General features: G+C 36.6%; 1 protein-coding gene and 1 long non-coding RNA gene across 2 annotated transcripts in view; both read right to left on the bottom strand.

Annotated features, from left to right (window-relative positions):
- The window catches only part of LOC311615240, a 974758-nt gene that overhangs the window by 370868 nt on the left and 591232 nt on the right, over positions 1 to 12658 (bottom strand). The window lies entirely within an intron of this gene.
- GUCY2F (guanylate cyclase 2F, retinal) overlaps positions 1 to 12658 on the bottom strand; it is a gene marked incomplete at both ends in the record, with an annotated part of 108828 nt that overhangs the window by 78502 nt on the left and 17668 nt on the right. The window contains 2 exon segments of the mRNA XM_084870838.1: positions 8941 to 9159; positions 9162 to 9212. Coding sequence (XP_084726964.1) covers positions 8941 to 9159; positions 9162 to 9212 — 270 coding nt within the window.

The raw sequence follows: 12658 nt of genomic DNA, 5'->3' as shown, positions 1-12658 counted from the left end.
TTCAGGAGGGAAACAAAACCTCCTGACTGCACTGAACTCCAATTCCGGGTGAGACTTTAAACGCACAGACCCATTCGGGGAGAAACTGGACTGTCTGGCAGCAGGAGAAACTCAAGGGCAGCCTTCTCTCAGAGGTGTGTGCAGCCATTGCCATAGGATACTGAGAAACAGAGGCCTTGTAGGGCGGGGCTGATGGGAAACCAAGGCTGTCTGCTCAGCCCTGAGACTCCACCCCATCCAAGCTGAGCACAGAAGCTCTCCCAGCAGAAACACAGCTCATCCTCACAGCCAATTGGCCTGGAGGTCAATTCCCCCTCCCCAGTGATACTAACAACAATCTAGGCTTAATGTCAATAAGACTGAACACATAGCCCACAAAGGGGCACACCAAAAGTGTCCACCTCAGGTAACTGGGGAGGCTGAGCCACTGGGCCCTGCTAGGACACCTAGCACACAAAGCCACTCCATCAATTCAGGGAAGCAGCCAAAATGTGGAGACAAAGAAACAGGTCACAAATGAAGGAAATGGAGGAAACTAAACCACTGGATATAGAGTTCAAAACCACGGTTATAAGATTTTTCAAGAATTTCCTAGAAAATGCCAATAAATTTAATAAGACCCTCAAGAATATGAAACAGAACAAACTGAAATTAAGCATACACTGACTGAAATAAAAACTATTATACAAAGACCTAAAAACAGGCTAGAGGATTGCAAGAACCAATTCAAAGATTTGGAATGCAAAGAAACAAAAAACGCTCAACTGGAAAAGAAAAAAGAAAAAAAAATCCGAAAACTTGAAGATAGTCTAAGAAGCCTCTGGGACAACTTCAAGCATACCAACATCAGAATTATGGAGGTCCCAGAGGAAGAGAGAGTGCAAGATACTGAAAACCTATTTGAAAAAATAGTGACTGAAAACTTCCCCCACCTGGTGAAAGAAATATACTTACAAGTCCAGGAAGTGCACAGAACCCCAAACAAAAGGAATCCAAAGAGGACCACACCAAGACACAGCATAATTAAAATACCAAGAGCAAAAGACAAAGAATATTATAAGGAGCAAGAGAAAAACAGTTACCTACAAGGGAGCATCCATACGATTGTCAGCTGATTTTTCAACAGAAATTATGCAGGCCAGACGGGAGTGGCAAGAAATATTCAAAGTGATGTATAGCAAGAAACTACAACCAAGATTACTCTACCCAGCAAAGCTATCATTCAGAATTGAAGGTCAGATAAAGAGCTTCACATATAAGAAAAAGCTAAAGGAGTTCATCACCACCAAACCAGAATTATATGAAATGCTGAAAAGTATTTTTTAAGAAGAGGAAGAAGAAAAAGATAAAGATAAAAATTCTGAACAACAAATACATATCTATCAGCTTGTGAATCTAAAAACCAAGGGAATAAAAAATCTGATGAACAATATTAACTGGTGAATATAATAGAATCAGGGGCATAGAAAGGGAGTGGACTGACAATTCTTGGGGGGAAAGGAAAGTGGGGGTGCGAGAAGAGACTGGACAAAAAGCATACACCTATGAATGAAGACAGTGGGAGGAGGTAAGGGCAGAAGGTGGGGTAGGAACCTGGTGGACAGGAGCTATGGGGGAAAAAAGAGGAACAATTGTAATAATCTGAACAATAAAAATTTATTAGATTTTTTTAAAGGAACAAAAAATGAACTAATGTATGTAGGCTGCTTATAACAATGTCTGGCAAAATTTAAGTGTGTAATAAATGTGTGCTATGAAAATAAATAAATACATAAATACATAAATACATAAATAAATAAATAAATAAATAAATACAAACAAATCTTTATTGTTTAAAGTATTACCTATATCCCCCTTTTCCCCCTATTGACCCCTCCAGCCCACCCTACCCAGACCTTCATCACCCTATTGTCTATGTCCTTGATTTATGCATATATTCATACAAGGTCTTTGGTTGATTACCTCCCAACCATCTGCTGAGATTTCCACCTCCTATTCTATGCTTCCATGTCTCTGAATGCACTCTGTTCATCAGTTTATTTTATTAATTAGATTCCACATATGAGTGAGATCGTGTGATACTTGTCTTTCGCTGACTGGCTTATTTCACTTAGAACTTTAAGTATTAAGGGTAAACAGGCAGGCAGAATCACCAAACATTTAAGGAAAGCTCCAAAAATAAAATAGAAACATCAAAATAAAGGAGCATGAAAAATTAGGAATTGAGGAAAATACAGAGAGAAGATAACTTCAAGGGAACTATAATGTACATCTTCAAAGAAATAAGAGAAAATACTATACTCATGAAACAAATGCAGAATGTTATTAAAATAAAATAACCAAACAATGAAAGTTGATTCTTGGAATTAAAACTGTGATAGCAAATTTTGTTTATAAATTAGTAAAAGAGTTCTAACAAATTCTTCCAGAAAGAAAAATGAAAAACAAAGATATGATAACACAAGAGAAATAATAAGACAAAAGAAAATTAACCCAGGCAATCTTATATCCAACAAAGAATACTTCCAGAGATAACAAAGACAATATTAAGGAAATTATCAAATAAACAACAAGAAAATTTTTTATGCACGATAAGCTTCTAGATTGAAAGTCTCCACCAAATGTACAGCATAATATATATCAGACATCATCATGAAATTTCATATTATCAAGTATAAAGAGATAATCTTAATAGCTTCTGGGGTAGATAAGGAGTTAAAATAGGTTGCATCACAAAATCAGGAATGAGAATGACATTGGATTTATCAACACCAACAGTGGAAACTAGAAGCCAATGTGCCATGTCTTCAAATTGCTGAGAAAAAATATATTTTTAACCTAGATTTACATATTCAAAAATCAAAAGTGAAGATAGAATAATGACTTTCAGACATGCAAAATCTCAAAAGTTTACCTCCTGTATACCTCTCTTAGAAGCTATTAGAGGATGTGCTCCACCGAATGAGTAAAGTAAGAAAATGGGATACAAAAGATTCACAAAGCAGTGGATCCAGCACATAAGAAAGAAGAAAGGAATTTCCAGAGACATGAAAAGGGAAATCTTACCACAATAGTTGTGCAAAAGTTTAGATTGGAATAGAAAGAGAACAGAAAGCCTCAGGAAAAACAAATGAAATTGATAAGCGATTTAACTGGTTTTATCATATATAAAATTGTTTTTCGAAGTTTCTATAGCTTTATCAGACAGTGCTGAAAGACTTACAAATTTAAATTAAGATAAATAATTTTAAAAATACAGTAATTATGAATCCAGTAAAAATAAAAAGTTATATGTAAAATGAATTATTACCATAATATACCACATTGATCAGCTATGAATTATATTTACATAGGTACAATATTAAAAAACTAAATAAAAAGATTGTGATATAACTATATTGAAGGTTTAAAAAAGATAAGTATATGAAATAACAATTCTCAACTATAGAAGAAAACCGATGAATAATGACCAAAATTGACAAATCAAGAGACCAGTGGCAGTAAATGTAGAAGTAAATACCAAAATAGAGACTTAAAATACATGAAAGTGTTGCTTCTGATAAAGGTTCGGGGGAAGTCTTAGGACTGCTTTGTTGGTGATACAAAACTTTTAGCATTTATTGACTTTTAAAATTATGTGTATTTATCACTTTTATGGTTTTATTTTTTGTCTGTTTTACTTTTTAAAGAAGCAAGGGTATAGAAGAAAAGAGGTTGCAAACCATTGCAATAGGCAATATAGCCTTTGTGCAGATATTTCAATTCCACTGTAAGTTATTGGGCAAAGCAAAAATACAGCAATGTTTTTCATATTTTTATTGAATCACTTACTACCTATATCTCTCACTAGAATTTAAGCCCCATAAGAGTAGGGACAAATGATGTGCTAGCAAATGTTTATCATCTCCATGAGAAAGGAAAAAAAAACCTCTTACTTGGAGCACTTATCAATTTCTGTAGTGGAAATATTCTCAATGCCTGATTCAAGCTACCATCATGATGCCACTGACACTGAATTGAGAAAAGATGCACACTATTAACATTTGTGTTTGTATTTTTATTTTTAAATTACAGTTTACATTCAATATTATTTTGTATTAGTTTCAGGTGTATAGCATAGTGGTTAGACAATCATATAGTTTACAAAGTGCTCCCCCAAATATTTTCAGTATCTACCACAAGATTTTTTATCAGTTGTGCATTGTAACCACAAAATATAACTGTGTTGCTCTAACAATTTTCACACAATTGACTTTTCTGGACTGACTCCAACATACAACTGACAAAAATCCTGTCTTGTTTACTATTCTATCTGGAGTTCAACATAGTGTGTGGCACATAGCAGGTACTCAATAAATAGTTGCTGATCTGTTGACTGAATAGGAAAAACAACAACACAGGAGCCTAGAAATAAGCGAACATTAATTACAAAATTTGATCTTAGAAAATACCATTTGGATGTTAAAAGTAAAATAATTTTGAAAGCTAGAACTACTGAGTGTTTCTACCAGTTATTAGTAAACAAGAAAGTAGGAAGCTGAAGTCAGATTGTAATTTAATGCTAAATCATATCAAAAAGATCATTCTGGCCCAAAGCAAGGTAGCTCTTAGACAGGCACTCTGCTAGACACTTTGCACAGCATTACTTTGTTTAATATTCACAGTAATCTTAGAAGAAGTAGACCACTAATCAATTTTACAGATAGAAAAATTGAGACTCAAAAAGTCTAAGTAGCCTGGCAAGTATGGCTTAGTGGGTGAGTGCATACCCATGGACAAAGAAGTCAGAGATTTGATTCCTGGTTAGGACACATGCCCATGTTGTGGACTCAATTCTCAGAAGGGGGCATGCAAGAGGCAGCTGATAATGATGTTTCCCATCAATGTTTATATCTCTCTATCCCTCATCCTTACTCTCTATCTAAAATTCAATAAAAACATATTTTAAAATGTCTAAGTAATATAACCACTATGCTATACACCTGAAACTATGCTATCCACCTAAAAGAATACTGAACATAAATTGTAATTGAAAAAAAAAAAAAGTCTAACTACCTTGCCCAAGGACACACAACTAATAAGAATGAGAGCTGAGAAATAAGCGAGTATTAGAAAAATTGATTTCACTGGACAAAAGGCTGTTCCTAAAGTATTAACTAAAATTTTTATTGTTAGTTCAACTCATGGTAAAAATATGTAACATGTAATGAACCTATAGCAGTCATACTTTAGTGCAAAAATTAAAATTTAAAACCTATCAAGACTACATTATAAAATTTCCAAAAGCCTCCTAATATTTAAATTAAAAAAAGTGGGGGTAGTAGAAGAATATCATGTAAGGAAAAATATCCTGTAAGTAAATTACATCTAGAAAATTTATACTTTAGAAAATTAACTTTCATTTGTAATGCTAACAGCAAGACACCCATAAAAAACACAAATGGTGTCAAAACAAGCCAAAGGAAAATCGTTTGGGCAAAAAATGAAAAAGGATCCCAAGTCAAATTTATAGAAAATATTCCTTTATTAACTTTTGGTTGAGAATATTTTTGTATATTTTCAGAAAACAACTCCAAGACCATGTGGATTCCTGCAACAGAGAGAAATTTGCAGGACTGCTCCAGCCATGAAGACAGAAGAGAAACAGTCCAGAGATGGAAGATGCTGAGGACACCTTGCCATACTGGCAGTCATCACTGTGCATCGCTGCAGGTTGCCCAGGACCAAACTAGAGAGGGTCAGATCTGCATCACCACCATTTGTCCACCATCCATAACTGAATTATCATTGCTGAAATGTATACATAAGAAACTGTTTGACATTGAAATTGGGACTCAAAATAACTATTGGCCCAGAAAGAAACTCCCTACAGACTGGTTCATTTGCCTCTTAGCATAACCATTATTGCTTGTCTAATTTTCAGTTCTTGTAAGTGTATTTCTTGTATCACATGATCTCACTCTTCTAGGGGGATTAATTAACAACATAAACTGATGAACAAAAACAGATCCGGAGACATGGAAGCATCCATCAGACTGTCAAACCTAGAGGGAAGGTAGGGGAGGGTGGGAGAAAGGGGGAGAGATCAATCAAAAAACGTGTATGCATGCACATAAGCCTAACCAGTGGTCATGGACAACAGGGGGTGGGGGCATGGGTGGGGAGGGGTTTGGGATGGGAATAGGGGGATGAGGACAAATATGTGATACCTAAATCAACAAAGAAATTTAAAAAAAAGAATGAGAGCTGAGATTTACCAGAGTTTATCTATCTCATTATATGCTCTTTCTGCTATACCAGCTGCCTTCAAAAAGACCTTAAAACAGCATAATTTAGGAATGGGGGTAGGGAAGCTTTGTTTATCACAAATGTGAAGATAATTGTCTCACTCTTTATCATTCTTTGGTTATGAAGGTAAAGATTAGGCACCTGCAAAGTGGGGGTGGAAGTGCATCTAAACAAGATTCTAAACAAGCTTTTTATAAGCTTTAGAGTATTTTTAGCTCTATTTTCTTGTCTAAAGCTGAGTACAGGCTGCCTAGCAACCAAGCTAATGGTAGCTCTTTTTTTGCCTTAATTATCTTTTCCACAAGCTCAAAGAGATTGGCTCAAATATTAAGAGAATGTCTGAATTTTTTTGTATCAAAACATCTGCTCATATATATTTACTTTAGGCCCATTGCACAAAGAGATTCGTGCATTAGGCCTTCCTTCCCTTGGCTTCCAGCACCAATTTTCCTCCAGCACCCAGGACCCAGGCCTTTGCTCCAGCTAAAGTCTGCCATGTTCATCTTCGCTGCAGACTCCAGAGTCTGCAGTATTGTCTTCGCTGCAGCACTCCACTGCTGTAGATCCCTTTGCCCCCCACCCTCCCTCTCATAGCAGGCATCCTGCCCTGTCTAGCTACTCAGTGCCTGGAGCAACTGGGCGGTCGCCATCTTTAGCCTTCTAATTTGCATACTCACTCTAATTGAGTGTAGTGGAGGTATGGTCAATTTACATGTTTGTCTATTATTAGGTAAGATAATACACACACACACACACACACACACACACACACACACACACACATTCCTCTTTCCCTAAATCCTGTAATTAAAATACAAAGACAATTTAGTCTATATCTATGTGATGCCATATCATTGTCAAAAAATATAAGGATCAACTATATTGTGGCTTGCCTATGAGTACACCAAACAACTGTTCTGAACAACCATTCTTAGCAATTTGAGGAATCCTTGCAATTCTTGACCAAATTGATTAATTGTATTCCATTAAATATGTGTGTGTGTATGTGTGTCCAGCACTGTTAATAGTTCTGCTAGTCGCTTTTTTTCATCAGAACAAGAATCAATAAAATTTTTGCTATCAATACTCAAGAGAGAAAGAGATAAGTAAACCTAAGTGTCATCTGAATCACTTATTCAGAGAGAGAAGCAGTCCACGGGATAAAGAAATAAAGAGTGCATAAAAAAAGGGAATATATATCATGGATAATGTGATTTTGTTCACATTTTGTTTAATGAGACAGTGGTCTCATTCATCTTTCTAAATTATTGGGTTAAGTATGAGAATGGGACAAGATTGTGACCAGGACCATGTGGGGAGAAGTTTGCTTGAAGAGCTTCTGTAAGAGGAACATTCCCCATTTTTGTCTGTAGACAAGTCCAGCTGTATGTGATGTCTGGAACTGTGGCAGCCATCTTGGGCACATGAGAGCAACCAGATCATAAGGTCAAGCTAGCATTCTATGACTTGTAAAGTAGAAAGATGAAAAGAAGCTGATTCACTGAAGACATCATTGAGCTGATGAACAACTGACTGAATCTCCCATAGCTTCAAATTTTGAAAAAGAAAATTACTTGGATCATTTTGTGTTGGGCTGTCTGTTACTTACAGCCAAAAGCATTATAATTAATACAGTATGCTAGAAAATGCTAGAGCACTTAAAACTTATCTATGTGTCATTCTAAATACTCCTGAAAATTACTGCCTTCTACATCTGGCCTCTAATCTAACTGGCATCTTTGGCCTCCCCATATTCTTCTTATATTCCTCATCTTTTTTCGTGTGTGTATTTTTCCTCCTTGTTTTTGCCTTTACTCTCTATTCTTTTCTCTGTTTTCCCCCTCCCCATTCCTTTTCATTCCTTTGCCCTTAAAAGACAATGATTTATACATGCATTCATTTAAATATTGTTTTTTATATGATAGAAGGTAGTAAGTCTTTCTAATTCCAAATTATTTCTTTCATATAGAGGTAGCTCTATTAGCAAAAGACACTTGACCTTTCTTTTCTCCCTTACTTAATTCTTCCCACAAAGGAGAAGTGATTTAATTGGACTGGTTAGTTTGGAAAGAGAACTAAACATGTGCTCTTCTATGCTTCTCCAGGCTGTACATTTTACAAAAGGTATGCTGCCATAGGGCAGGAATATGGTGGTCTAGTAATTTTGATGACTCGATGGAGACATCAGATTAATCCTCAGATTCATTAGTGGGAAGGTCAAATACCTACAAATAGAAGCCAAACTTTCTAATATAAGATTTATCAATAATAAAGGTAATGTCCTCTTATATACCAGCTCTCTTGTCTTATTGTTGAATTGGTTCAGAAATTGGGTCAGAAACAAGATTTCTTTTTACTAGGCCCCTTTGAACAGCACTATTCTATATTACAGTTTTATTGCTCCGTTCTTAAATATATTTTATTTAATCTTCATGGCTGTATGCTGTCATTGTGAGTTGCTTGAAGGTGAGAAAAGATCTCCAAGAGTATAATACATATTTGTTTTATAAATGCCTTCTGCAAACAAATGGTGTTTTTCATTTATGTGTGATTGCCTGTTACTGATTAGGTTTCCTATGGAATAGAGGCTCTTGATAGGAAAAATACTTACCTTCATGATTTTTTAGTTTCTTGTGAATCTGTGCTTACTTAATCTGACTCCAGTTTCTCAAGAATTTTACCTCTAATTCCTTCTATATATGCTTGATAGGTCTTTTTTTGGGACTCCACTGTAATGGTCAACACAGCATCACAGGCTTCCCAGAGTTTTGGATTACTCTTTGGGACCTGGTGGGAAGTATGCTTATAAGGTAAATTGTAGAGCAAGGCATCATAGGGAACAAAGACATAGGTTTCATCAGTTGTTTTTAAAGATCATGAGCCCATTCCAAGGCATATTTCTCAGTCCCTCTCACAATCAAGGCCTAATGCATACAAATGATGATTACTGTAACAAAGCACGAAGGTTATGGCAGCAATATGTCAGTAAATATATTGCCCAAAACTACAGATTGGGAGAAGTAAATAAATGTGTTATAATCAATTTGTAAATGATTTCTATCTTATGCCTCCAAGATGTGCAGGATTAGAAGCCCATATCTGAGGGTGAGGTATGTTTAAGGGACTCTGGATAAGGCATGGGGACAAGAACAATATGTCTACAGCTGCTGAATCTAAAGTAGATAGGAATAACAATAAATATAACAAAGAGGAGATAGAATAATAAAGAAGCATTAGGGTTGGAATGCCTAGGTTTATATCCTAATGTCATCAGTTATTAGCTGTATACCCTTAGGTAAATTACTTAATCTCTATCTGTCTCATTCACAAAATGGAGATAATAAATATGTGCTTTATGGGTCATAGTGACAATTAAAGAAGCAATTAATATAATGTGCTAGCACATACCACTCAATAAGCAATAGTTATCATTATACTTACTAGAGGCCCTGTGCACAAAATTCATGGACTGGGGAGGGGTCCCTCAGCCAAGCATGCCCCCTCTCACATACTGGGAGCCCTCAGGGGATGCCCTATGGATGGCTTAAGCATGCTCCCTATTGGGAGTGGACCTAAGCCACAGTCTGTCCTCCCTTTGTTTGAGGGGACTGGGCTGATCAGGGGAAGGTGCCAGCCCCATCACCCCAGTGCTGCAGCCACTGCCAGTCATTGCAGCAACAAAGGTATTTTCATCAACACAGCCTCCAATCCCTTCACCATGAAAAAATGACAACTTTCTTTAAGCATTTTCAAGATGTGTCTTTCATAGGATATGACATTTCTTTTCCTTTTTAAAAAAATATATTTTATTGATTTTTTACAGAGAGGAAGGGAGAGGGATAAATAGTTAGAAACATCGATGAGAGAGAAACATCGATCAGCTGCCTCCTGTACACTCCTTACTGGGTATGTGCCCGCAACCAAGGTACATGCTCTTGACCAGAATCAAACCTGGGATCCTTGAGTCTGCAGGCTGACACTCTATCCACTGGGCCAAACCAGTAAGGGTGGATATGACATTTCTTACTTTATTTTTCTTTTTATCCTCACCTGAGGATGTTTCCATTGATATTTTCCCCTTCCCTCCAATCCCAAGCTCAGCCCCTTCCCAAGCCAAAAGCCTGTACCACAGGTTTATAGGCTTGGGAAGGTGTCCCCCCACACCTCTGATCACAGGCTCAGCCCCTTCCCAAGCCTAAAGCCCCTGTCCCAGGTTTAGGCTTGGGAAGGGGTTTCCCCTGGCACCTCCCGAAGCCTAAAGCCTCCACCTTAGGCTTTAGGCTTGGGAAGGGAACCCCGCCCATCTGATCGCAGGCTCAGCCCCTTCCCAAGCTTAAAACTTCTGCCTGATGGCTGGCTGGGAGTGACCTGGGTACTGAGAAGGTTCCCTGGACCCGGGTATGTATGCAAATTAACCGCCATCTTTGTTGGGTTACTTTGCATACTCCCTCTGATTGGCTGTGGGTGTAGCAAAGGTATGGTCAATTTACACATTTCTCTACTATTAGGTAAGATAATAAGAAGGCTAAAAGGAGAGGATAGAGACATTCCACTAGCCACTGTCGATTTTTATTGCCAAGTTCCTAAATATGTCCCAATAGATGTTGACCAACTGTTCCCAACCATACCAAAGTCATTATAGACAATGAATAGCACTAACTTACACTCGCTTATAAGTGCTACTAATATTATGAATAAGTCCAACTTTTAAAAATCTAACTTTTCTATAATTTAAATTATTTGCACTCAATTTAATTATTCCTAGACTTATGAAACTATGCTAGTTAGCAAGGCTATGCTAAAATAAAATGGAATAGAGGGAGCCATGGTTGAAGAATGGCAACCAAATCATAAAACTGGAAGTCATATCCAATTTTGCTTTTAGGCATGCCAAATGGGTTTAGTGTAAGCCCACTTATGCTTCAGTACCCACATCTTTAAAATGTAAATTCCAATGCATTTCACAGATACATTGAATAATTTACTAGTAATTAGATAATGACTGACAAGTATTCTGAACTCCTTGAAGAAAGGAAAAGATTCTATTGCCATTGGTAAATATTAATTATACATGCTTAAATGGGAAGCTTTAATCCTAGGATGTGGCTATTTTAAACTAATTTCAGTGACTGGTCTTTGGCATTTACACATTGCTTTATCTATTTTCAAAAACCTTCTTTGCACTTGTTAAATACCCCCAGAAAGTTTCCCCTTTGAGCTAAAGCTAGTAATCTTCACTTTTAAGGTATAACTAGTAAGTTATGAAGTTGATTTAAATACCACACACACACACACACACACACACACACACCATGACCTGTTTCTGAATGACCATTATCTCCTTCAATATAATTACCCTAAGGGGTTCTACAGGTATTGGTGCTCAAATATTCCTTCAAATACTCTCAGGATATCCTAGGAGCTAGTTTATGAGCCATACAAAAGCCACATATCCCAAGGTCACATCCCATTGAGTCTCCCTTGTGCATAATTGCATCTATATGTATATGTATATGTATATGTATATGTATATGTATATGTATATGTATATGTATATAATATATACTATATATATATATATATATATATATATATATATATATATATATATATATATAGGCCCAGTGACCAAAAGGCAGAACCACCAGAACAACCGTTTGACCAGTTGCTATGATGTGCACTGACTACCAGGGTGCAGACACTAAATGTAGGAGCTGCCTCCTGGTGATCACTATGCTTCCACAGTGGGAGCACCACTCAGCTGACCAGGATGAGTGGCAATCACACAGCAGGACAATCCCTGCAGGCCACACTCCCCACCAGTGCAGGAATCCATGCACTTGGCCTCTAGTATTGTATAATAAGAAAATGGAGTGCCAAAGAGGTTTATAAGGCAAGGGTTAGATTTAGAAAGAAACTAAAACTAAAGGCTTCCAATTCCCTATATTTATCTATATTACTAAACATGAATCAGTTTGGTCAAATTCATCCAAACAGGTCCATTGATGGGAAAAAATTGAGTTAAGTATTTCAGTTAGTTGTACAGTTTTTCCAATAGTATCCTTGGCAAATATCTCAGTATTGACAACTGACTTCTACAAAAGCAGAATTTAGATGATTCAATCAATGTTACCCAATAGAAATAGAATTCCATTTAATTTACTTAGCAAAATACTAAAAATCACTTCACTGGATGGAAAGAGCTAAATAGTGTTGGTGAAAATATATGAAATAATTTTAAAATACACTACATGTAATCGATGTTATGGTGGGCCATCCAGATGGAATTCATTCTCCTAATTACTGTGGGTGTTAGGAGATAATAGCTGATGCCTCTCTGGGAATTTACCTCAGCCAAGAAAAGCCACAT

This window comes from Pipistrellus hanaki (assembly GCF_964339955.1).
Source record: "Pipistrellus hanaki genome assembly, chromosome: X".
Lineage (NCBI taxonomy): Eukaryota > Metazoa > Chordata > Mammalia > Chiroptera > Vespertilionidae > Pipistrellus > Pipistrellus hanaki.
Note: the sequence above shows the minus strand (reverse complement) of the source record. Positions and strands in the feature narration are given on the sequence as shown.